The sequence below is a fragment of the Rhineura floridana genome, chromosome 4 (assembly GCF_030035675.1).
Source record: "Rhineura floridana isolate rRhiFlo1 chromosome 4, rRhiFlo1.hap2, whole genome shotgun sequence".
Taxonomy (NCBI): Eukaryota; Metazoa; Chordata; class Lepidosauria; order Squamata; family Rhineuridae; genus Rhineura; species Rhineura floridana.
Window position 1 is genome coordinate 143,486,347 of NC_084483.1, and position 23,375 is coordinate 143,509,721.

Consider the following 23,375-nt stretch of genomic DNA (forward strand, 5'->3'; position numbering starts at 1 on the left):
GGGAGTCATCCCACCAACTTTCAGTAATACCTATTAAGTATATTTAAGAGTTCAAGTTCATCCTGTTTGTTTCCCATACTCTGGGCATTAGTATACAGACATCGAAGACCATGTGATTTACTGTCTTCCTTCCTTCATTTTTATGAAGGCTGTTACTGGGCCCCATCAGAGCCATTCCCTCAGCTCTTCTTACTGTGCACAAACCTTTGTTAGTCATTGTCGCCAAGTTTATGTCTCCCTCCCCCTTAGGATTCAGTTTAAAGCTCTTCTGATGAAGTTCTCCATGCTGTGGCCAGCCCATTCTTCCCAGTCCTTGTGATGTACAATCCATTACTTGCCAGCAGTCCATCTTCAAGAAAGTGTAACACATGATCCCAGAATCCAAATCTGTCAAGTTGGCACTACCTTCGTAGTCATTCACTCACTTGGAGTATTTTTTTTCAACTTCTAAGTACCAGAAGGATGGATGAGAAAACTATCTGGGCCTCCAAGTCCTTGAATTTCCTTCCCAGAGCTTCAAAGTCTGACATGATTTCTTCGTAGCTCTCCTTGGCAGTATCATTAGTTCCCACATGGATGAGAAGAAAAGGATACCTGTCGGTGGTTTTGATGAGTGATGGCAACCCTTCCGTCACATCTCTAATCCATCCTCCAGGGAGACCGCATATCTGATGAGCCCATGGATCTTCTCTGCATACTTGGGGTCAATCCCATGCAATAGGGAGTCTCCTCCTCCTCCTCGTTGTGAGGCATGGTTTCATTGCCTCTGCTTGACTGAGCTCGCTGTCATGGGGGATCTCCTGTAATTCTTCCCCTGCAGACTGTCTTCCAGTCTCATCCTCAAGTGCCTGGAAGCGGTCACATAGTTCCACCAGTGAAGGCTCTCTTTTAGCTCTTATACTACTGTCACCCTTTTCCACAGAGTTTCCTCCACTTCATTATTGATCTCCACAACAGTCTCCTCTTCTGCTTCAACTTCCTGTTGTACTTCCATCTCCTGTACTTCTCTTTCCTGCTGTTGTTCCAGCATTCTGTCTAAGAACTCTTCATCTTCTTTTATAGTGTGGCCACCTGCTATTCCAAGCCCCTCACTTTTTCTTCCACCAGCACCACCAGCTTGCACTTGTTGCACGTGTATGCCATGTTGTTTTCAGGCAAGAAAACAGTGCACACACTTTGGATGTCACCACCACCACTGGAGTGTCCTTCCCATCCATTGTCTCTACTGTCTTTTGTTTCTTTCTTTCTACTTGTATTGGAATGACCTGTGCTTTGTCTATCCTCCTTCAGGGGAAATAGGAGAGTTCCACTGGTATGTAGTGCACTGTACAAGAAAAAAACAAGATACAGTGCAACTGCTGATGCTAAGGGGATCTGGCGTTGAGAAGTGTTTGGATGAGAGGTGAACTAGCAGCCATATGTAGGGATGGAAGGATCTATCAATTTTGGTTCTCTCAGTTTCTCATTTTTCTAATCTTAAATTTGGTTCTCCACATTTCTGCTGCAACTTGCAATTTAAAAAAAAAAAATCCTCGTGAAAATTCTTCATCATTTTAGTGAGAATTTCTTCTGCTAAATACATTTTTGTAGGCAGTTTTGACTAATTACACATTTTTGCAAACAATTTCTCCTAATATAATTCATTTTTGATGTTATTTTCACTTATATATATATATACCACTATTTCATTAAAAACATCAAAGCGGTTTGCAACACAAAAACAAGAAGAACAACCATAGAATAAAAAAAATTAAAATACAATAAAGACAAAGATCAACTGTTGCAAAAAAAGTATCTTCTTAATTGTCTCCATCAGCCTGGCAGAACAGAAAGGTTTTCAGCAGGCGCTTAAAGTTAAAATAGAAGGCACCTGCTGAATCTCTTGTGGTAGAGCATTCTAAAGAACTGGGCTGATTACACTGAAGGCTCAATTTTGTGTCGATGTTAAATGAGCCTTGCCAATTCTGGGGATGACCAAATCTCCACTGAGATGATCTCAGTGAGTGAGCTGGGATATAAGGGTTCAGGCAGTCCTTAAGGTACCCTGGACCTAAGTTGCTCAGAGTTTTGTAAATTAATGCAAGGACCAAACGTGGCTCGGTAGCAATTGGGCAGCCAGTGCAGATGTTTTAAAACTGGTGTCACATGTTGGCCATGTGCTCCCATCAGCAATCTGGCTGCCACATTTTGCACCAGCTGGAGTTTCCAAACCAGGGCCAAGGGCAGCCTCACATAGTGCGCATTATAGTAATCCAGTCTCGAGGTTATTAACGCAGAGGTCAGGTATCCTGTCCAGAGCCACAGAGAATACTTGGGCCTCTAGTGACAAAGATGAATCCAGGAGTACCCTAGGCTACAGACCTGGTCCTTCAGAGGAAGTGCGACCCCATCAAGAACAGGTAACCTGCCTGTCTCCCAGACATGGCAACCACTTACCCAAGGAGCCTTCATCTTCCCAGGGTTCTAGCATAGTTTATTGGTCCTCATCCACTCCACTACAGCATTCAGGCATGGAACCAGAGCATTCACAGCCTGTCCTGATCCAGATGTTATGGAGAAATAGTGCTGTGTATCATCAGCATATTGCTGACACCTTTGCTCCAAAACTCCTAATGACTGCTCCCAATGGCTTCATATAGATGTTGAATAGCACTGGAGAGAAAATAGCACCCTGCAGAACCCTGTAGCACAAGTGCCAGGGGGCTGAGGAACACTCACCCAGTGTTACTCTCTGGACACAAACCTGAAGGTAAGAGTGGAACCACTGTAATATAGTGCCCACTGAGTCAGTCCAGGAGGATAGCATGGTCAATGGTATCAAATGCTGCTGAGAGATGGAGCAGAAGCAACAGGGTTGCACTCTCCCGTCTCTCTCACAATAAAGGTCACCCATCAGGTGCATAATATATGCATTTTTGCAAGCACTGATTGGTTGATTGCATCACAAAATTTGGATAACTGAATTTTGAAGGATGGCTGTGTTTTGGTTGTCATGTTGTTTCAGAAAGAGTGAATTTGATAGATTCAGTTTTAAATGCAAACTGAATAAAATTTCTCACCAATCCCCAGCCATAACCCCTTGCCGCTCTGGGCTCCTTCTGGGAGGAAGGGGAGGATATAAATGTAATAAATAAATAAATAATAAAAAAATATGTAAGCTACTGTGTATTTCTCGGAGGACAAATGGTGTATAAATATACATTTTATTTTGAATCCAAAAGAAAGAATAACAAAAGGATCACTTTCATGCCAGGCTTGTGAGCTGTCTTGGGCATCTGGCAGGCCACAGTTAGAAACATCTGAACTTTTGATCTGAGCCAACGAGGCAGTTTTTTTATACTTTCTGATCCACTCTTGGTAATAATTTTTTGCATTGTAATAACACTATTGATGATGCACTCCTGGAACATTAGGTTCATGATAAGCTTCTTGATTCTTATAGCATGCTCAGGTAAAAATTCATTTTGGGAGTTTCAAAAGCTACTGAGGTATATCTATATCTTCAGTGCCACAGGGCATAACAACAACAACAATAATAATATTGAAGTGCATATCTAATGAAAGGCATCATAGCAACAGAGGAATCCCAACTATAGGAAGCCAGTGTAATTTATGTCCAGGCAAATTATGCAACTGTAACTTAGACCTATTCCAAATTCCATTCGGGAATGGGGCTACTGCTGGCTGAGCTGGCCTAAGCCTGGCAGAGAAAAACCAAGGTTTGAAGGCTGCAATCCAATATACACTAACCTGGGAGTAAGTCCCATTGAAGCCAGTAGAGCTTAATTCTGAGTAGATATGTATTGGATTGCAGCCTAATATAGATTTAGACCACCCTTTTGCCAGTGTAAACCTTCCACTGGGTTATTATGTCATGTGACCAAGCTGCATCAATGAGGTAAGTCTCCCCCTGTCCCAGCCACACCCCTTTTTGGGGACTTACCCCAGACTCAGCCGGAATAGAGAGTTTATGCTGGCATATCTCTGGCTGAGTTGAGATGAGGGACTTAAAGCCCTCGCTCAGACAGAAATCCACCTATTCCAAACTCTGCGCATCCTGGTGGCTCTTGGGTTTGGATTGCTCTCTAAGTCAGGTAAATGTTATCTGGCTTTTAAGGAGAAGGAAATGTCAAAAAATATGTAAAATCAGTGCACAACATTTCTATTCTTAAATTGTTATAAAGATGAAAATAAATGTAGTTGGAACTGCTCAAAACCAGGGTACTAAGAGTTTCACGGCAAATGTTATATCTGTTGTAAATTAGCTTTAGAACTGAGGGATGTTTCTGCCACTTTAATTTATGAATCTTCCCTTCATCTCTGGCATTTCTTTATCCACACCAGTGTCATTAAAGTGAATGGCCAAAATGGGGCTGACTCAAAAGAAATAACATTTCCAGGATTTTAAAAATTATTGTGCTATAAAGAGCATACAGCTACATTTTGTATGCTTCTCAGCCAAACTGACTCCACCAGGTTGATGAATAGGTTAAATTTGGATAGTCCCACATATGCTGTTCTGAACTCCTTAGAGAATGACTCGAATACCAATGTGATAACTAAATAAACAAATAATTGAACAATTTTGATATTCTAGCCAATTTCTAGGGCCAGTGGATATGAAAACAACCATTAGAAGCTGCCTTAATTGCTTGGTATGCTGACTGACATGAGTATACAGAATGAATTTTCTCGATGGTGCTGCAAATCTGTTTTTAAAAACATTTTTGTAAGAATAAAAAATGACATAAAAACTTCCTGATTTGTGTGTTGAGCCACAGTACATGAAACGCTCACTACATGCAGACAGTTGCCATGGAGAGTGATTTCAAGCAATTTTCATGTGGCAGCCATTTTGTATGGGGGGGCTCTGGGGATATACAAAGTATATTCCAGACAAAAATAGTGGAAATCATTCTGAGAAGTGGATTAAGCTTCTCATTTACATATAATTTAGTATTAAATGTATATTTTTCCAGTAAGCTTCCTAGTTATCAAATGAAACCCTTCTGCTTTTCAGTTTGTTTGTTTTTTAGAATGAGAATATTTCATATAAGAATCCCCAAATTATATGCTTCTATTTAAATGAGGTTATTTTGGTATACAAACTGATTTTCCAAGAAAAGTGACTGACCTTAGGTTTTGTAATGATCTCTAGATATAGATACTTGAAGCTTTTGCTTGATCTGCATGTTTAAACAAAACAACCTTATTTGCACTTCCCACACTAATGCAAGGATCGAGTAGCAGTTATTATTCTATTTTCATACTACCGTTCTTTGATCAAAACTGCATGTATCTACATTTTACATTAAAATGCATACAAAAATGCATACTAGGGTAAAATGCATACAGATTTGTATTTTGTATGTAGTCTCTAAAAAGTGAAAAAATACATTGGAAAATAATTTCAATAAATGTTTGTGTTTGTTTTTTAATTGTGCATTGATGCAGAAATAGGTTGAACACGTGAAATTACCAACCAGAAGTAGATCCATCCCTATCTCTGGGTAAACATACACTACCACTCTTTAAGTTGGTATACTAAGTAATGTTTTGTGGCTAATGGAGGTGAAACACTGTTTATACCTGACACCCTTGATGCTGCCTTCCATGTGACAAATGAAGCTATTATTATTATAGATTAAAGGCCACACATCAAAGCTCTGGAATATGTTTTTTTCTCCTCATTTGTTCCACAAGAGATTAGATGTGGCAACTGTGATGCTGAGGACTGATTAATTTTATTTAATTAGATAATCAGGGATAGCAGAAAGTATTTAAGGGCTTCCTGTTAGTGACTTTGCTATCGTTTCTGCATATAATGGTTTTGGGCCATAGCGAAAGCATGCTTCCCTGCTTTCATTTGAAGGAATAAACTGTACAAACTGAGGCACCTTTATAGGCAACAAAGGGGTTGAATTTATAGCACAGAGATACCTCTGCTTTTCCTTACTGTTGTGCTACAGGCTGAAAGCACTAGGAAGCTGACACACAAAGGTTTTCTCCTCCAGATGCCAAATATCTTACTGAGTGACCTTTCCCAGCTTCCTGAAGAGTTGGTCTATTTATACTAGTTGCAATTCCAAACCAAGTGGTTTCTGAAATTGAACAGCAGTCCATTTATTTTCAGGTACCACTCCATTTGGAATTGCAATTAGGATAACAACATCAGCTCTCTAGTGCAGGAAATTGGGAAGGTCATGCTACAAGACTGTTGGCATTTTGATGGTGGGGGGGGCTGGCTGCTATTTCAGATCAAGGGAATCTCACCCAACTGAACTAATTATGAAATCTTCTTAAAAGTCCATGAATATGCATGACGCAATCACCAATATTTGATGTTAATTTCACTTGAGGAAATAACTCTGACATTCCGCATCTGAGTTGTAATAATCCACAGCAGGGGAGCGCCAGACAGAATTTATTGTACTCTCCTGAACAGAGACAGTAGAAATTATTGTAGGACGTGTTGTCCAGTGTACTGTGTCATCAGGGTTATAAGACACTGGTGGGATTTTCACTCTCAGATATGATGCTGAAAACTGGTCTAGAACCTACCGTGTGAATTGATGCCATCAACTAGAGAGTTTCCCTAGTCTCACACTGATGTCGAAATTTGCCCAGATTTGGGAAATTTACCATGCAGGTGCTGGTCCACATGGTAAATGTAATGCCTAAGACCTAATGCTCACACTGAATGGTCATTTGTAAGATCAGGTCTCTCTAATGAAAATTGGGCAGGAGCTGTGGGTAGTTTTGGACAATACAAAGAAAAAGAAGAGATGGCAGGGGAAGTAGTGAGCATGTTGTTCATCCTCTGTGCACACCCATTATAACATCTGAAGTTTCACTTTAGGGGGAAATATGACCTGTAGCTGTATATTGGAGGTAACATACCTCATCAAGAAGATTAATGAATTCTCTCTTTGGTTGACATGCAGGAAATGTGAATGTGCAATTAAAGATGTGCAAGTCACTTAGGCTTTCCATGCATTTCATTGTTAGTATCTAAAGTTGCTCTGTGCTACATGTATCAATTGGTGGTAAATGAAGTAAATATTAAAAAGAGTAAATAAGTAAATTACTACTAGCCATTTACTGTCACTCATATAGTGCCACTAAAGTCAATGGATCTTGGAACCTTACAAGTGGCTTCAGTGTTATTCAGTAATGTCAAGACTGGTTGAATTTGGAGGAGGTCACTGTCCTGTTCTGCCACCTAAAAAATGTCATAGTGATTTCAGCTCTTTTGGGTAATCAGATCACAATAACATGGAAGGACAATTCTTCATGACGGCAATATGGCATGTGCATAGATGCATTCATATATCCTGGAGACAATGTCAGGATCAGAGCCTTCCATCAATGTAAAGATCAGGAACCTTTAAAAAACAAGATCATAGCATTTCTTTATCTCTTTATCACAAGCTGCTTGCTGTATTTAATGTTAACAGGAAATGCTATTCATATGTATATACACATAGTAGGGAATGAAAAGTGGGCTTTCTAAGAATTATTCATTTAGATACTATGCAAATTTATTTAAGTGGAATCAGTCAGCTATATGTGTGTGGATGCACAGTAATAATTCATTTGACCAGCCAAAATAATAACTATCATATAGCAGGTGTATCACTTGATATGAATCTCTTTATAGATACAGCATTCACATCAGAAGTTTTAAACATGATAATTGTTCTATGATAGCTTTCACGTAGTTAGGCTACCATTTATGCCTTAGCATAGGTCTGAGAAAATTTGCCTTCTAATTGTGTTAGCATGACATGGCAACTGTGCTTCATTGCTCTTAGAAGCAATCATGAAAATTCTTGTTCGTATCAAAGTCAGGCATCAGGTGGAGAGAAGGAAACTTTCATTTTCCCTCCGGGTTTTTTTAATTTTATTTTTGCAGTTGCCTAATGACTCTGCTCCTCTGTTTGCACAGTAGCTGATGTATGTGCTATGGATGAAAGATGCAAGGAAGGACAGCTGTGAAAATGTCTCCATGGTTGATTTGTCTGAGGTTTCCTGGTGCCTATTACTTCTGTTCATGGGAGGGCAGGGATGCTTCCCTTAATTTTAGCCGCACATGTGCTGGACAGACTTTTTTTCTGGAAACAGTTTGATTCCTCTAGCTCCTGCTGTGATGCTTTTATCTAGGATTATGGCATAGGACTTATGGGGAAGGAAAAATATAAACTTGTAGGGAATTTTCACACAGGAGCTCTCACCTCAACTAGTTATGTCCAGAAGGGCAGGAAATTGCACCTGTGAAAGAAGATACCAGATTATGTACGGTATTGCATAACATTTAGCCCTGTGGACTGTGTGGCTGCACTGACTCTGTACTGTGTCTGAAATATGACTTTTACTATCTAAAAACATAGTATTCTTGCTGTTGCAACCTACTGAAATTGTGGCAGACCGCAGGACAGGACTTGTCTCTTACGGCTGTTGTTATTCTCCCTCTAATTCCCTATCAGTGGAATACCTTTATCCATGGATTGTTGACAGAGGGTATATTCTCATAATTATTACTAGAAAAAGAGCCACTTAAGTAATTTATTTTTGAGTATTGCAGTACCTAATGTGCACATATAATTACTTTAGTAACCTATAGTGTGTATCAGCACTATTTTATAAATTACCCATCATCAGCAGTATTTTAGCAAAGAATTCTTTTTTCTGACATATGCATGTGGACCCTAATTAGCTGAGTTTTCTTCTTTTAAGATGAAATTTCTTACAAACTGCCTGTAGTAAAGAGATGCAGACTCATTTACAGTAGAATCTGTTCCTTTGCATTTTACCCTGAATTTTATTGTTTTCTGATAAGTAACCATGAGATAGTTGAAAAATCAGGGCATATTGGACCCCTCTGCTGGTGGACTGGAAGAATGATTGAATAAGTAGCCCCTTCGCTGTTATTTGGATGTCTGAAGTGATGTTCACAGAAAACTCTGCTAATATTTCCAATTATGTGTCAAAGGCATAAGTCAGTTTCAGACAAAATGACAGAAGTTCATTGGTAGCTGTTTTGAGTAATCACACTACAATCAGAGTTAGTGAATAAAATCATTTTGTTTAAACAGTATATTTCACTGATAAAATCAGAGCTGAGTTGTACAAATTATAAAACACAACTGAGTCCATAGCATAATCAACAGTAATAAAAACTATAAAACCATAGAGCAGTCTTACATAATAAAATGTTGAAAGCAGGGAATCCATCTTTTATGGTGGAATAAAATCAGATTCAAAAATATAATTTAAAACAGAACTGAAGATCAATTCACTAATAAGCAAAAAATCTTGCAGTTTAAGAACGTACCTATAGCCAACAGACATTTCTATCAAACTTTAAAAAGCAGGGAAATTGAGCAGCTATAGTGAATGCACCAGGGGAGCAGGAGGCCTGATCTCCTCTCTGAGATATTGTACTGCCCTACAAATTTGTCAAAATGGAAACACCATTTGGGTTGGTCTTTCAGAGTCCAATCCACTTCCTGTGTAGCTTGGAAGAATTTGGTAACATGTGCCTCTGAGCATATGGTGAGTGGTGGCAACACCTGCCATCTCCAAAGATGGAGAATTACATTTTTGTATGTTTGTTGGTGTTCTTCTTCCTTTGCTTCTTTTCTGTGTTACTACTGTTTCTACAGAGAATCTAACCTAGAAAATTATATTTCTCTAATTATTCATCCTAGAAATCTGTGTCAAGTGCATTTTTATTAATTTCAAATCCTTTTTATTGGTCAATGTCATATGATGGTGAAGACAGCCTTTTGTGTTTCAAATTGGAGGTTATGCTCTATTTCTATTTTGAGTGTATTAACAGTTGAATCTGAACCTGCAGTTTGATGTAAAATCAGACTGATTACAATATGTTGCTACTTAAGCAATAACTCCAGCTGTTGAAAAAAAACAAACTTGGCCTGCCCAAGATGCATGTTTTCAGTCTGCTATGCTTAAACTACTCCACTTAAGGCAAGGTGGGCATGGTCAATTAAAAACATAGAGCACACCTAGAATTTTGCTAGGATATATTTCACCTCCCACTATTTTATCTTGTGCAAACTGTACACTATCTCAGAGATAGTTTGATCATTTGTGTGGTTTTTGAGTTCAGTGGGATTTACTCCTGTGCAATCATGCTTAGGATAGGTGAAACTGATGAGGGAGGGGCAGGGAGGGGGGAGGAGGAGGGCAGGAATGGGAGGGGGAGGGAGGAAGGCATATGGGAGTAAGAGGGGAAGAGATTAGATGGGTGGCACTGGGCAGAGGGGAAGCCCCTTTCCTTTCCAAAAGGAAAACACTGTGAACAGTATTATTTATTTATTTATTACATTTATATACCGCCCCATAGCCAAAGCTCTCTGGGCGGTTTACAGCAATTAAAACATTAAAAACAAATATACAAATTTTAAAACACAAACAACAATTTAAAAACAATTTAAATCATTCATTTTCAGGGTTTCCCCCGCCTTTTTATTCTACAACGGGCACACGTAGCCTCTCTCCCAGATTTAAACCAAATCTGTCACTGGCCACATCCACACCAGACCTTTATTTCACTTTGGACAGTCATGGTTTCTCCCAAAGGTTCCTGGGAAGTGTAGTTAGTGAAGGGTGCTTAGAGTTGCTAGGAGATGCCCTGTTCCCCTCACAGAGCTTCAATCAGAAGCTGACTGTTAAACCAACCTGGCCACTGGAGCTCTGCCAGGGGAATAGCACCCTCTCAGCACCCTTCACAGACTACACTTTCCATGATTCTTTGGGGGAAGCAATGACTGTCTAAAGTGAAATATAGGGCTAGTGTGGGTGTGGCCCCCTGATTAGGCAAGCCCAGCAGCTGGGAGTCATTTAGAACACTGACAGTTGGTTCTTACTGAGCATGCCCGACATTATCATTGAGTTCAAGCCAATATTTCTTAAATTAATTAAAAATCAGCCAGACATTTTTTAACTTTTAAACTGCAGAAGATGAAGGTGAGAATATGGGGCAAGGTCAGCAATAGGATTATAGGTACTCTGTGAACATGGCTGATTTTTAATTAATTTCAACAGATTATAAGAACTCTGACAGAAAAAAATGTCCAAAAGAGGTCTGGTTTCCCTCTCTCTCTTTTTAGACTTTGAACTCTCTGTTCTCTCTGACTGTTTTGTGTATCACCATGAAAATTTAGAGGGTTGTTAAGTAAGCGTTTCTGAGTTCAGAACTTTTAAGTTTTCTGAGGTTTTGTTTTGAAATGAGCTTATGGGAAGGATCAGAATTGCATGGGGGGTATTTTCAATTTACCATTGAGGAATGCGAAAATCCATACTGACTATAGTATTCAGCCACTGTCGTGGCTGTATAATGAATCTACCTGTAATCTGCATTTCAAACCTTTTGGAAATGGAAATGGACTGCCTTCAAGTCGATCCCGACTTATGGCTACCCTATAAATAGGGTTTTCATGGTAAGCGATGTTCAGAGGGGGGTTGCCATTGCCTCCCTCTGAGGCTAGCCCTCCCCAGCTTGCCACAGCTGCACAAGTCAGTCCCTTCCTTGTCTGCAACTACCAGCTGGGGGAAACTGGGCTCCTTGGGACTATGCAGCTTGTCCACAGCTGCACAGGTGGCAGGGCATGTAACCCCTGAGCCATTCACTGTGGGGGTGATCTTTAGCTGGCCCTTGACACCCAGGAGACACGAGTAGGGATTTGAACTCACAGACTCTGGACTCCCAGCCAGGCTCTCTCCTCCCCACTGTAAAAGAAACATAAATGGTATTACCAAACAAAATAAACCTGTGACTTGCTATTAACATATGAATTATCCCTGTGACTGTTAGTTTCCACTGTTTTTAACTGCATACATATTGTTATGCATTCCCCAAGTCTCTGAGCTGTGAGATGTTTCAGCTGTGCAATGCTTACCAGGGCTTGGCTTCCTTTGGAATTCGTCTATTATATATTTAATAGGCTTTTGGGCTGCTTTTTAGGCAAAATTGCCCCCCAAAGTGGTTTACAACCAAATACAAATATGTGTCCATTAAGTCCAACAATAGAACCATTTAAAACAGTTAAAATATCAAGTTCCACTTTTTTTTAAAGGCAGTTAAGTAGACAAATAGTCCATCTTTTTCTGAAGAACAGCATCCAATATCCTAGATCAGCCCTTAAACGCCATGATGAAAAAAATGAGTATTTGAGGTCCTTTAATTTTAATAAGAGAAGGATTGAGTTCACTGGAGGCTTACTGGTGTTTTGTAATATTTGTGTTTATGTAGAAATATACAGGTTGAGCATAGGTGGAGGTACAGCAATAAACACTCCAATTAATGTCCTAGTTTCATTGCTCCCACATCAGATTCTAGGTGTATGTGTGGGAAAATATGCAGGCCCCTTTCCCCAAAATAGCTCTCCTTTTGCAGAACACTCTAACTTGTCATTTAAAGGAAGGTCTACCTATTACTCCCTATGACAACCTATCACCTTACTTAACCTGATAATAGAATATGCTCAAGCCACATGTATTCAACTAATTTTTTTACTACTTTATAGTCTCTCTTTTTTTAGTTACAGGGTTGGAAGAGATCCCAAGAGGTCAGTTATCCCAACAGCAAACTAATAACATTCTCTGCTAAAGAAGAAACTATGGAGTTTTTTCTAATGTTTTTTGTCCTTTATTCCCATAACAAGGTTTTCATTATTTAAGAATTGGGGGTAATATTTTTGATTGTAGAGAGAAATCCTCAGTATGATTATTTTGTGCAATTTTAAAGGCATCCCATCAGACTCTTATGTACAAAGTTTTATAGCCCCAGATACTGAACACACAATTTCCCCTTGTGATCTAGCTACTGGGGCTGCACACACAGAGCTCTTCAAAAAGTAGTAGTCATGCTGATCAGTTGTTATGGATATGAAGAAATGGGAGGTATTAATTCTATCCCCCTTTGCCCCTGAATAGCTTCATGGACACGGTTATTGCTTTTTGAAAAGGGTTCCACCCACACAGCCCTGGCAAGTGGATCGAGGAAATAAATGCCACACATCATACCTGTTTGGGTGTGCACTTTAAAATCCTGTACATAATACACATTTGAGTGTTCAGTTACTTTTTCAGCTAAGGATACATACACAAGATTTCTCTGGCCCCCAGCTTGATTAGGATAAAAGATTTCATTGTAAGACTCTGGTATTAGTTCAACAACCTTTTCTGAATTCTAAAAGAATTTAAATACTAAAATACATTTTGTGCCACAAGTGGTTAATGGCCCAGCCTGTTTGATTCTTTTTTAAGCTGTTTAATTTTTTCCCCCCAGGTTGGGGAAAAGAGTTATTATTATTGAATAAGTTATTGCTTTTGAATAAGACCTTGTTTTTTGATGTTAAAAGGGAAAGTACTGAGAGGCTTTGCTTTAACATCTCTCCTCCTGCTATGAATTGCTTTCCATAATTTTGGAAAGAAATTGCACAGAATGTAAATGGTGCATTATAATATTATATGTTTGAGTGCCAAAAATAAAGTTCACAGATGGACAAACTCTACCCAGCATGTCTTTTGTTTCAGTGGTATGCCCAGGGCACCAGTTATTTTCAAAGCACAGACAAAAAGAAAGATGCTTGCTTACAGAAAATGATTAGGCAATAATGAAATGCAAACCCCAGACCATTTCAGCAAACAAGACTGTTGACTATTTTTCAGCACAACTGCTTGTCACAATTCCTTTCTTACCCCCCCCTTTCCATTTTAACCTGTAATCCTTCAAGAACTGGAATTGGCTCTTATCTATGTTTATCCAGCATACAAAAAGAGTTAAACTCCAAATCTAGGCATAGTTTTTTCACTTCCATAATATAAATATGAAAGCAATGTTGTACCCAGAGCCAGCCTAAGACACTTTGCTTCCTGAGATGGAGCAGCAAATGGCAACCCCCACCCCACCCCCGTGATGGTAGACAGCACCCAAAGCACCACACTCTGCTTAAAAGAAGGGCTGGGCCTCATAGATATCTGGGTTCATTGTTAGGCTATGTTAAGAACCTGAAGACCCCAGACTGACTTCCTGCTCTACAACAAATGTTCTTGATTCCTATCTGTAAAATGGGACTATGGTTGCAACATTAACCAATGAATCAAAACCTCCTGACTCAGTACAAAAAATTGGAGTCGTGTAAGCCTCTTGATCATCGAGCTAACCTTTGTTAATTAGAAAATCCATGGCTCTAGGCAGTTCTTTAAGTGTGTGTGTGTATGTGTGTGTGCACACATGTGCCATACCCAGCAGAAAACACACATTATTCCCAGATATATATATATTTACATTTGTTGACTTTCTGCCAATAAATTACTGTATGACAGTAGGCTTGAAGGCATACATCGCCTTATCATGTAATAATCACACACCTAGGAGGTTACTAACACTTGCCGTTGCCCTACTGCCTACAAGGGACCATGATATGTGATTTGTATGAGTAAGGATACATGCTCTGGCATGTTATATTGTTTAATAAAACAATAATGTTCTGCTTTCAGCTTTAATTTTGCTGTCATTGATATTTGCATTCTTGTCTTTTTATTGGCTAGAATCCTAAGAGAAATGGAAAGAAGAAATTAGGGGGGAGGGAAGATAAAATATTTATGATTTAATATGGTTATAACTTGGAATAAATGCATAATAAGATTGTCTAAATAATCCCCTGGGGGCGGAGGAATCTTTATTCAATGTCTTCAATTTGGATCCCATTCTTTTGTATATTTCCTTTTCATTTGTGAATAACAATTGTGCTGTTCATCAATTTTTATAATTAGCTTGACAGTCATGAAGATGCCACACTTTCTGATCGTTCTCTTTCCACTCAGGGGCGATACATCAGGATGCAAGGGAAGCATTCTGAGGCCTAGTTCTCAATGAGATGGTCCTGTGTTCAGGCTTCAGACTGCAGCACTTCAGACTTGCAGGAAAGTGTTCACATGATGGAATGGTCCCCTGTGTAAAAGCATTCCTACATATAGAAAACATGTCAAGGAGAAGGCTAGACTAGAATATAATTTTCTATGTGTAGAGTGTGGATTTTTTATGGAGGCACAGTACCCACCTGCAGCACAAAGTGGTATAGCCCAGACACAGTTTTATTATTTCATTGTTCATTAGTCAAAAAGAGAAAGAGTACCATGAGAAGTCTGAAAAAGTCTGACATGCGAAGTCAGTGGATAGGCAGCCCTGTTTGCCTCCAGATTGCTAGGCCTGTTCATTGCTAGGTTCCACTTGTAGCAAAATAAGTTTATGTATCAAAACCAAATGTTCTGACCTGCAAGGCAGGCCAGTGATTACAGCAGCATGGAGAGCTCTAGGTAAGCAATTTGCTCTGACAAAGGCTAGAGGTGAATTAACGGTTATAAATCTCTAGTCTAACTTTCCCATGGTCCATCCCCTTGGCCGAAAGACTATGGATCTTTAAGAACCATACAACTCTAGTCTGTAGATGAACATTTCTTCACCTGCCCTGTCTGGCATGCTCTGCAGGCTCTGAGCCACCAGTCTCAGATTCCATGGACTCCAAACTACCAGTCCTGAGCTCTGCTGGCTCTAAAACCCCAACTTCAGGAGCCTGGTCCAATTCCTCAATTGGTGGTACAGTCTCTTTGGACTCAACTGGCTCCTCCTCCTCTAAGCTCAAGGCCATGACAACAAGTTGGAATGAAATTGAAAGAAAATTGTTGTCATAGTTATGGTACCTCACTCCAGATAGCTGCATAGCAATCAAACATTTGTATAGCACAAAGAAAAAGATAAATATGTATGGAGGCCCCCTGGCCTCTCATATTGAGAGATAAGGCAACATCACTCTGTTGGACAACTCAAGAGCAGTTCCACAACTGACCATCATCAGCCAGTTAGTCAATGTCTACAATCAATAACATTGAAAAGTCTTCTCTAGAAAGGATAGGTTACATATAGGCAGAGCTTGGAAAAGTTACTTTTTTGGACTACAACTCCCATCAGCCCACTCCAGTGGCCGTGCTGGCTGGGGCTGATGGGAGTTGTAGTTTAAAAAAGTAACTTTTCCAAGCTCTGCATATAGGCAATAACTAAGGTTACATATATGCAATAACTAGCTGTATAATCAGCATCAATATTAGTTTGTGGGGGGCAGAGACCAGGTGACTGCAGGGCTTAGGATAGTTGACACCATGCTTATCCTAAATGGCAGCATTTATGGGCAAGATTCAGGCTCTCCCATCTCTTATGCATATTCCATCATATAGTGGCAAGAAAGGATGCTTCCAGCAGCTATGCTAATGGCTGGGATCAGAACCACAAAGTCATTAATTATACACTGACAACCATCAAAGTCAGTGGGTGTATTTCTCATCACTATATTCCCCATAACTCAGAATTCTAACTGTATCTTTGGGAACAGAGTGATCTTATTGCTGTGTCACTTAATGGCAACATAGGACAGTGGATTTGTGTCCTCAGATTAAACAGCCATCTTAAGAATGTTTTGATCCATACTTTTGTTTGTTGTTTTTACTGAAGTAATCAGCAAATGTATATTTTGATCTAAAATGGTTTGGGTTTTTACATAACCTTTTTTAAAAGTACTTCAGATTGCCCCACAAGAAATCGCCTGGCTTCTGAAAATACTGGCTTACAACATCCATCTTCTGTTCTTCTGACAGATGTATAGCATTAGCTTTTAAACGAATATAACTCCTGTGTCTATTTCTCAGGTATATTTTGGAATACAATAGGTGTGATTTAAAGAAAAAAATCAGTGATTTAAACTACTGCAAGATAAAAGTAACAGAAACAGCTACTAGGTGAAATGTGTCTGATGGCATTTTTTCTGGCTCTGATTTTTTTGAATCATTAGCATATCTAAAGAGATAATTGCACCATTGAATTGGGAGGTCCAGATCTTGAATATAAAATGCAAAATATTTGCCAACGGGGTGATTAGTAACATTCCCTTTGTAATTTTGTTCTTGGAAGCTGTTTAGCTTGATATTATAAAAAAGGAGGCAGCTGACTGTAGCCTACAACAGATTTTTTAAATATAGTTAAATATGAGACATTGCTGGTTTTTAAAAATCACAATTTTTATAAGCATAATCCCAATTAATTCCTTTCTAATGTTTTAAAATTTGTATTAATAGATGTAGCACAGCAATTTGTTGCATCTCATCTCTTTTCCAACAACAAGAATACATTTTGGTGTAATGCAAACAGGGTTTAGGTGACCTATGCACATCCATCATTTATAAGTCTCGAGGAAGACCACAACTGTTTGCTGATGATGGCTCCATGACTTAGATATTCTCTGGAGACCTAAATGTATTCTGTTGCCCTTTTGCACTGTCATTTCATGTTTTGCTTTGATGGAAGTATGAGTAAATGAAAGGCTTGGTATTGATTTCTGTACAGATGTTAATAATTTCTGTCTACATCATCCTTGGAATGGTGGTTACTGATCCACAGAATTTGATATTGCAGTATTCCTTGATGAAGAGAAGATGCATGAAGCTTATACAGCAGCCTTTTATCTTAGGGTCTGTGTGGGTTCAAAGCTGAATCAGGTCACCAATGAAATGAATGCAGTTGCCTTGCTGACATCTTAATGGACTTTTGTTTAAATCACACTCTATCAAATACTGTAGAAGGATTGAGTAACTCTGCCCACAGGAAGCTGAGAACTGGCAGATTCAGTGCAGAATAAAAGGTCAAACTTGAACTTTCTGGGAAAACTTTCCAATGGATACTTAGTTTAGACATGATGAAATGGAGCTATTTGCTGCTAAATGGATCTATTTAAGATAGCCATTTGTCTTTGTGGCCAATGTCTTTAGGCTCTCTTTTAAGAAAAATAATCAAGAAATAATTTGCTTGTCTTGTACTATTTCTGTACATAGTAGCTCTAATGTTTCTAATTTATATATTATACATATAATTTAAGACATTTGTATCCCACTCCCCCACAGCAAGCATATTCAGCAATTTCTTCCTTATAGCAAAAAGGGGAGTCCACAGTATTTACTGAGATCATTTGATACTCTTTACATAATTGGGAAATAGAATTAGCTCCCCAAGTGATGTAGTGGGAAGAGCAGCACCCTGGATCTTAGACCATTTTAAGCTTGAAGGCAACATTAAGGTGCAGCATAATCCTTTCATATAAAAGTATTTGATTTTGTGTGCACAGGTTTGACAAGAGATTATTTGTTCACACAGGTGACAGCTGAACCTTTCAATTTTTTCACTGACATGCTGTGCACACAAGAAATAATCTCCCTTGGCATTCCTACCGAATGTGTTCAAATGCCGTTAGGAGGCAACAAGAAGTGCTCTTGTAGGGACTCTTTTAGGGACTGGAGGAAATGGTGCTGTATCCTGCAGCCAGTACTTGCACTTGCACACTCCATTTGTACTTTCCTGATGGTATCAGGAAATTACTGGTTTCCACTGTAGCAGTAACAAATACTTTTTAACTTTTCCTGGTGTCAACTGCAGCTAGAGTAATAGCCCATCAAGACAAATGTATGTATTATTTATTTTATTTTTGAAACATATATCCCTCCCTTCATCACAAGACCCTAGGGCAGGTTACAACAAATAAATACATTAACCAGTAGGTAAAATATCATGAAGTATCAACAATTTGCTGGTTTTGAAAGACTGATACCTCATTATTAAACAGTCTAAGAAAAGAGACCAGTTTTGATGTTGATTCCAACCTAACTCTATTCCACAACCAGGGTGCTATTCCTGAAGGCCCTCTGACAGGTAATCATCCTTAGATATTGCTTAATGCTGGAACTACCAGCAGGGCTGCCCCAGCAGATATCAAGTCATGGGCCACTTGATATGGTGAGAGATATTCCCAAGGGCATCCTATAAAGTTTGGGACTTTATATGCCAAATCAGATATGTACACCCTCCTTCTCCATGTATGGATAGTTACCATGAAATGCTAAAATCCAGTTAATCTCAACACATGTGCCAGGGATAATTTTCCCAGCAGGCCAGAGAGTCAGCTCAAACAGACCACCTGTTTTATGGCCTCATCACCGCTGTATGAAATGTATGAATCACTGCCCTTGACGAGGGTCTCTTTGAGGTTTCTGGAATCGAATCCTATTAAGCTAAGCGATTATAGGAGTTGGATTTTTAAGTGGCTCATTCCTTTCGCCAGCATAATTCCTACCCATTTTTAGTGGGGCTCTCAAAGGAAAAGCACCCAGTGGATTGTATCCTTGTCAATAGCATTAACAGAATTAATGATCACCACCACCATCACACATACATAAGGAACTGTTTTATGCCTGGATTGTCTTATGCACTGCTGACAGGAGGCAAGTGAAGAAGAAGGAGAAGCCTTTGTGTTGAATTTTTGACAGCACACCATTGCTTGCATTAATAAGCGGGTTGCATTAGTGCGTTATGTTAGCACAGTTTCTTCATTGCCAAAGCAATTGTCATGCAGTACAATTTCCAGATCTCATTACAGTCATTGGGAGTGCTAGAGAAGAAGAGGAGGAGGTGGCAGGGTATTAGAATTTTAAAACAGTGTCCATTCAGCAACACAGTGAGTGACTGGAAAGAGAAATGGCCCCAACTCATCCCATCTTCACTCAGCACAAAGAGTGAGCAGAGGTGAAACTGGGGCTATTTTTTAAGGCCTGAGTCTTCTGTGTCTTTGTCTTTCAGTACAGCAGGCTTTACTTTTAAAACTCTTCTTAGCCAGAAGTAGGTTACTGGTTACGAGTTGGCTTGCTGTGTTAAAATACTGCTGAAATGTGCCAGGAAAATAAGACAGGCAAAAAAACCGTTAAAAGATAAAGAAGATGCTCCATTTCAGGGTAGGGATTTTCCAGCTTGTTCAGCTGCAGATGTAGTGTACTAGAATCCTGAAGAACAATGCTAATTAGCATTCCATTAAAAAGGAAGAAATCTTGCTGAGACCTGGAGTCGCATCCCGACAGTTGAAGTGAAACATGGCTAGCTAATGTAGCCTTAATTCTTTTTATTTTGCAGAGACAGCAAGCTAACCATGTTGCTCCGGGAGTCCCTTGGGAACATGAACTGCCGTACTACCATGATAGCTCACATTTCGGCAGCTGCAGGGAACTATGCTGAAACACTTTCCACCATCCAGATTGCATCCAGGGTCTTAAGAATGAAGAAAAAGAAAACGAAGGTAAGGGCAGGGGAAAACTCGTTTGTTGCCTTGCTCTGGATAAGAGCATGGCAGCCAAAGATCTTAAGTAAATGGAAAAGACCTTAAAGCATAGCTTTTAACCAAATCAATATTCATAATTTCTGAGTGTATGGCAGTCCATCTGAGTGCATGGGGGGAATCATATGTTCAGTGTTAGATGAATGATTTAGTGTTTATAACAGTCAAAGATATGACAGACAGTTCAAACTCTCATGTTGCTTTCTTAAACTCTCTTTAGGATGGAATCCTGGTTAAAAATCAAGCTGGTATAATTTATTAACATCATTCACAATTAGCATCCTAAGGATTGTTAAATGTGAGCTGAGATCAGTTAAGAGATTCCACAAATATCACTGCACAACAATCTGTTCACAGAAAGAAATCTCTGCAACAGAACAGGCTATAGTATGAGACATTAATACTAAATTCTGTAGCATTTCCCTCATTAATCTTTCAATAATCACAAACTTTTTTTTAAAGAAACAAGGCTAGTTGATGTGGCCAGGATGGTCCTAATTCAGTCTATGCACTGGAAGCCAATGTAATCTTTTATCTTGAGAGTGAAAGTAGAGAAGCAGTGTTCTGATCTGAATGTTATATAATTCTTTTAGATGTTATAGAAATATGTATATGCAGAGTGTTTCAGCAGTCTGAGCTGCGTGTGTGCCAGTGTATGTATTTACCTTAGAAGCAGGCTTTTACCCTGCATTTAGATCACTGAGACTTAAGACTTAGTGAAATAAGAAAAGCTACTTTATTTATAGAAATACATAGTAGATAGGAAAGGCATATCTAGTTCTAACTAACTAATTAAGTTGGAGGTGCAATGCCCAGACTTGGGTATTGCCCTCATGGCTTAGGAGGGAGAGCAAAGACAAAGATGTCTCCTCTCTCCTTGGACAGTTGAAGAAAAAAACAAAGGAAGGAGGGGCAGGTTAGCTTCCCTGAGCATATCAGTTTACAACAGAAGAAAGTTAGGTAGAGAAGAGCACAGGTAATGGTAGGCAAGCCTAGCCAGCTGGAGGACCCTAACTCTATCTTCCTTCTGGAATACAAACAAAAGAACCCAAACAGGAGTTGCTCTTGCCCCATTTCCAATACCCCTTCTCAATGAGTGTTTGGTTAATCCCACAAGGTTCATCTTGTCTTGCAGCTTGCAGTATCTGACTTTGCCCAACGACTTCGTCAGAGTGTCTGCAGTCATGTCTACCGTTGGACAATACTCCATCTTGAGTAGTCGTCTGTGATAGGTATCTCTAATGAAATGGTGCTTCACGCCTATGTGCTTGATTTGTGAATTCACCCCTTCTGACTCCATGAGCCTGATGCATCCTTGATTGTCTTCATGCATCATGACAGGCCCAGGTATAGAGATGCCTAAATCTTTGAACAGTTTGGGTAGCCATGTCAACTGTCTGCTTGCTTCAGAAGCTGACACATACTCTGCTTCTGTGGAAGAGAGTGCTAAAGTCTCTTGTTTCTTACTTGCCCAGCTGATCACTGAATCTCCATAGTAGAAGATGTTTCCACTGGTGGATTTTCGACCTGTAGTGTCTTCAGCCCAATCAGCATCTGCATATCCCATTAGTTTGGGACTCGGGTAGCCGCTAACTTGTTTCATGGTTGCAGTGCCTTTCAGATATCTCGTCACTCTCTTGATTGCTTCCCAGTCCTTCTTGGTTGGTGAGCTGGTTTTTCTGTACAAGTATCCCACTTTTAACACCACATCTGGCCTGGTAACAGTGCTGATATATAGAAGTTTCCTGATAGCTTGTCTTGTATTTCTCAACTTTTCCTTTAGCATCTGACTTTTTCTTGAATACCCACTTGCAGCCTACAGCTTTTCTTCCTTGGGGAAGCATGGTCAGTGTGCAAGTTTTATTCTTGTGTAGAGCTTCCAGCTCTTCCTTGGCTGCATGCCTCCACCTCTCAGCTTCAGCCTTGGGTAAAGCTTCAATCTCTTTCCAGGTCTCTGGCTCTGGAAGTTCATCTCTCACAAGGTAAGCAAGTTTTTCTGGTGGTACACCTTTGTTGGTGTGTTTAGAGCGTCTGGGTGCTGCCCCTTCTGGCTCTGATGCGTCTTCTGGCTCAAATTCTTCACCTTCCTCTGCTGGTGTAATACTGTGATCTTTTCTGTTGTGGAAAAATAGCTCAGTTTCTTCTTCCATTTCGCTGTTATCTGTTTGGTGTGGCGCCCCTTCTGGTTGGTGTGCACACTTTTCTTTCTTAAAGTGGACAGCTCTGTATACTCCAACTTCACCAGTTTTTGGATCTATGACTTGGTATCCCTTTTGCGTTGAAGAATATCCAATGAATATTACTTCCTTGGCAGTGTTGTCAAATTTTGACCTCTTTTGTTTTGGGATGTGCACAAAAGCCTTGCAGCTGAATACATGAAGGTGAGCTACGGTTGATGTCCTATCATGCCATAACTCGAAAGGTGCTTTGTTGGCTGCAGCTGCTGGAAGTCGGTTCTGCAGATTGGTGGCAGTTACCACTGCTTCCTCCCAGTATTTCTGTGGTAACTGTGCATCTTCCAACAAGGAATGAATCATCTGTCCAAGAGTTCGGTTCATGCGTTCTGTAACTCCGTTTTGTTCAGGAGTATAAACTACAGTAGTCTGGTGCTCTGTGCCTTTCTCATGTAGAAAGTCGCATAGCCTTGGACACAAATTCTCCTCCATTGTCAGATCTTATAGTTTGTGGCTTTCTGCCAAATTTGTTGGATACAATTGTGACATAGTCCTTCAATTTTTGAAGTACTTCACTTTTCTCTCTGAGTAGGTATATTGTAGTATACCTCAAGTAATCATCTATGAAAGTGAGCATGTATAAATTTCCACCCTGTGATGGTGTTCTCATGGGTTCACAAAGGTCTGTGTGAATTAATTCTAGAGGTTTTGTAGTTTTCTTTTCACTTTTCTTAGGAAATTTTGATTGCACACTTTTTGTCTTTATACAACATTCACATTTTTCTTTCGATTTACACTGTCTAATTTTAAGGCCTTTAGCCAAATTTTCCTTCTCTAGAGCATTGATTCTGGCTAAGCTGGCATGTCCCATTCCTCTATGCCAGTGGTTCCCAACCTGGGGGCCGGGACCCCCAGGGGGGCCATGAAGTAATCCAGAGGGGGCCGTGAACAGTAAAGAAATGAATTA

General features: G+C 39.7%; 1 protein-coding gene across 6 annotated transcripts in view; it reads left to right on the top strand.

Moving 5' to 3' along the window:
- The window catches only part of KIF26B (kinesin family member 26B), a 406,835-nt gene that overhangs the window by 334,348 nt on the left and 49,112 nt on the right, over positions 1-23,375 (top strand). For all 6 annotated transcript variants that reach the window (XM_061624637.1, XM_061624633.1, XM_061624632.1 and 3 more), the window contains one exon: positions 20,033-20,195. In XM_061624637.1, the coding sequence (XP_061480621.1) occupies positions 20,033-20,195 (163 nt within the window). The remainder of the gene's footprint in view (positions 1-20,032; positions 20,196-23,375) is intronic.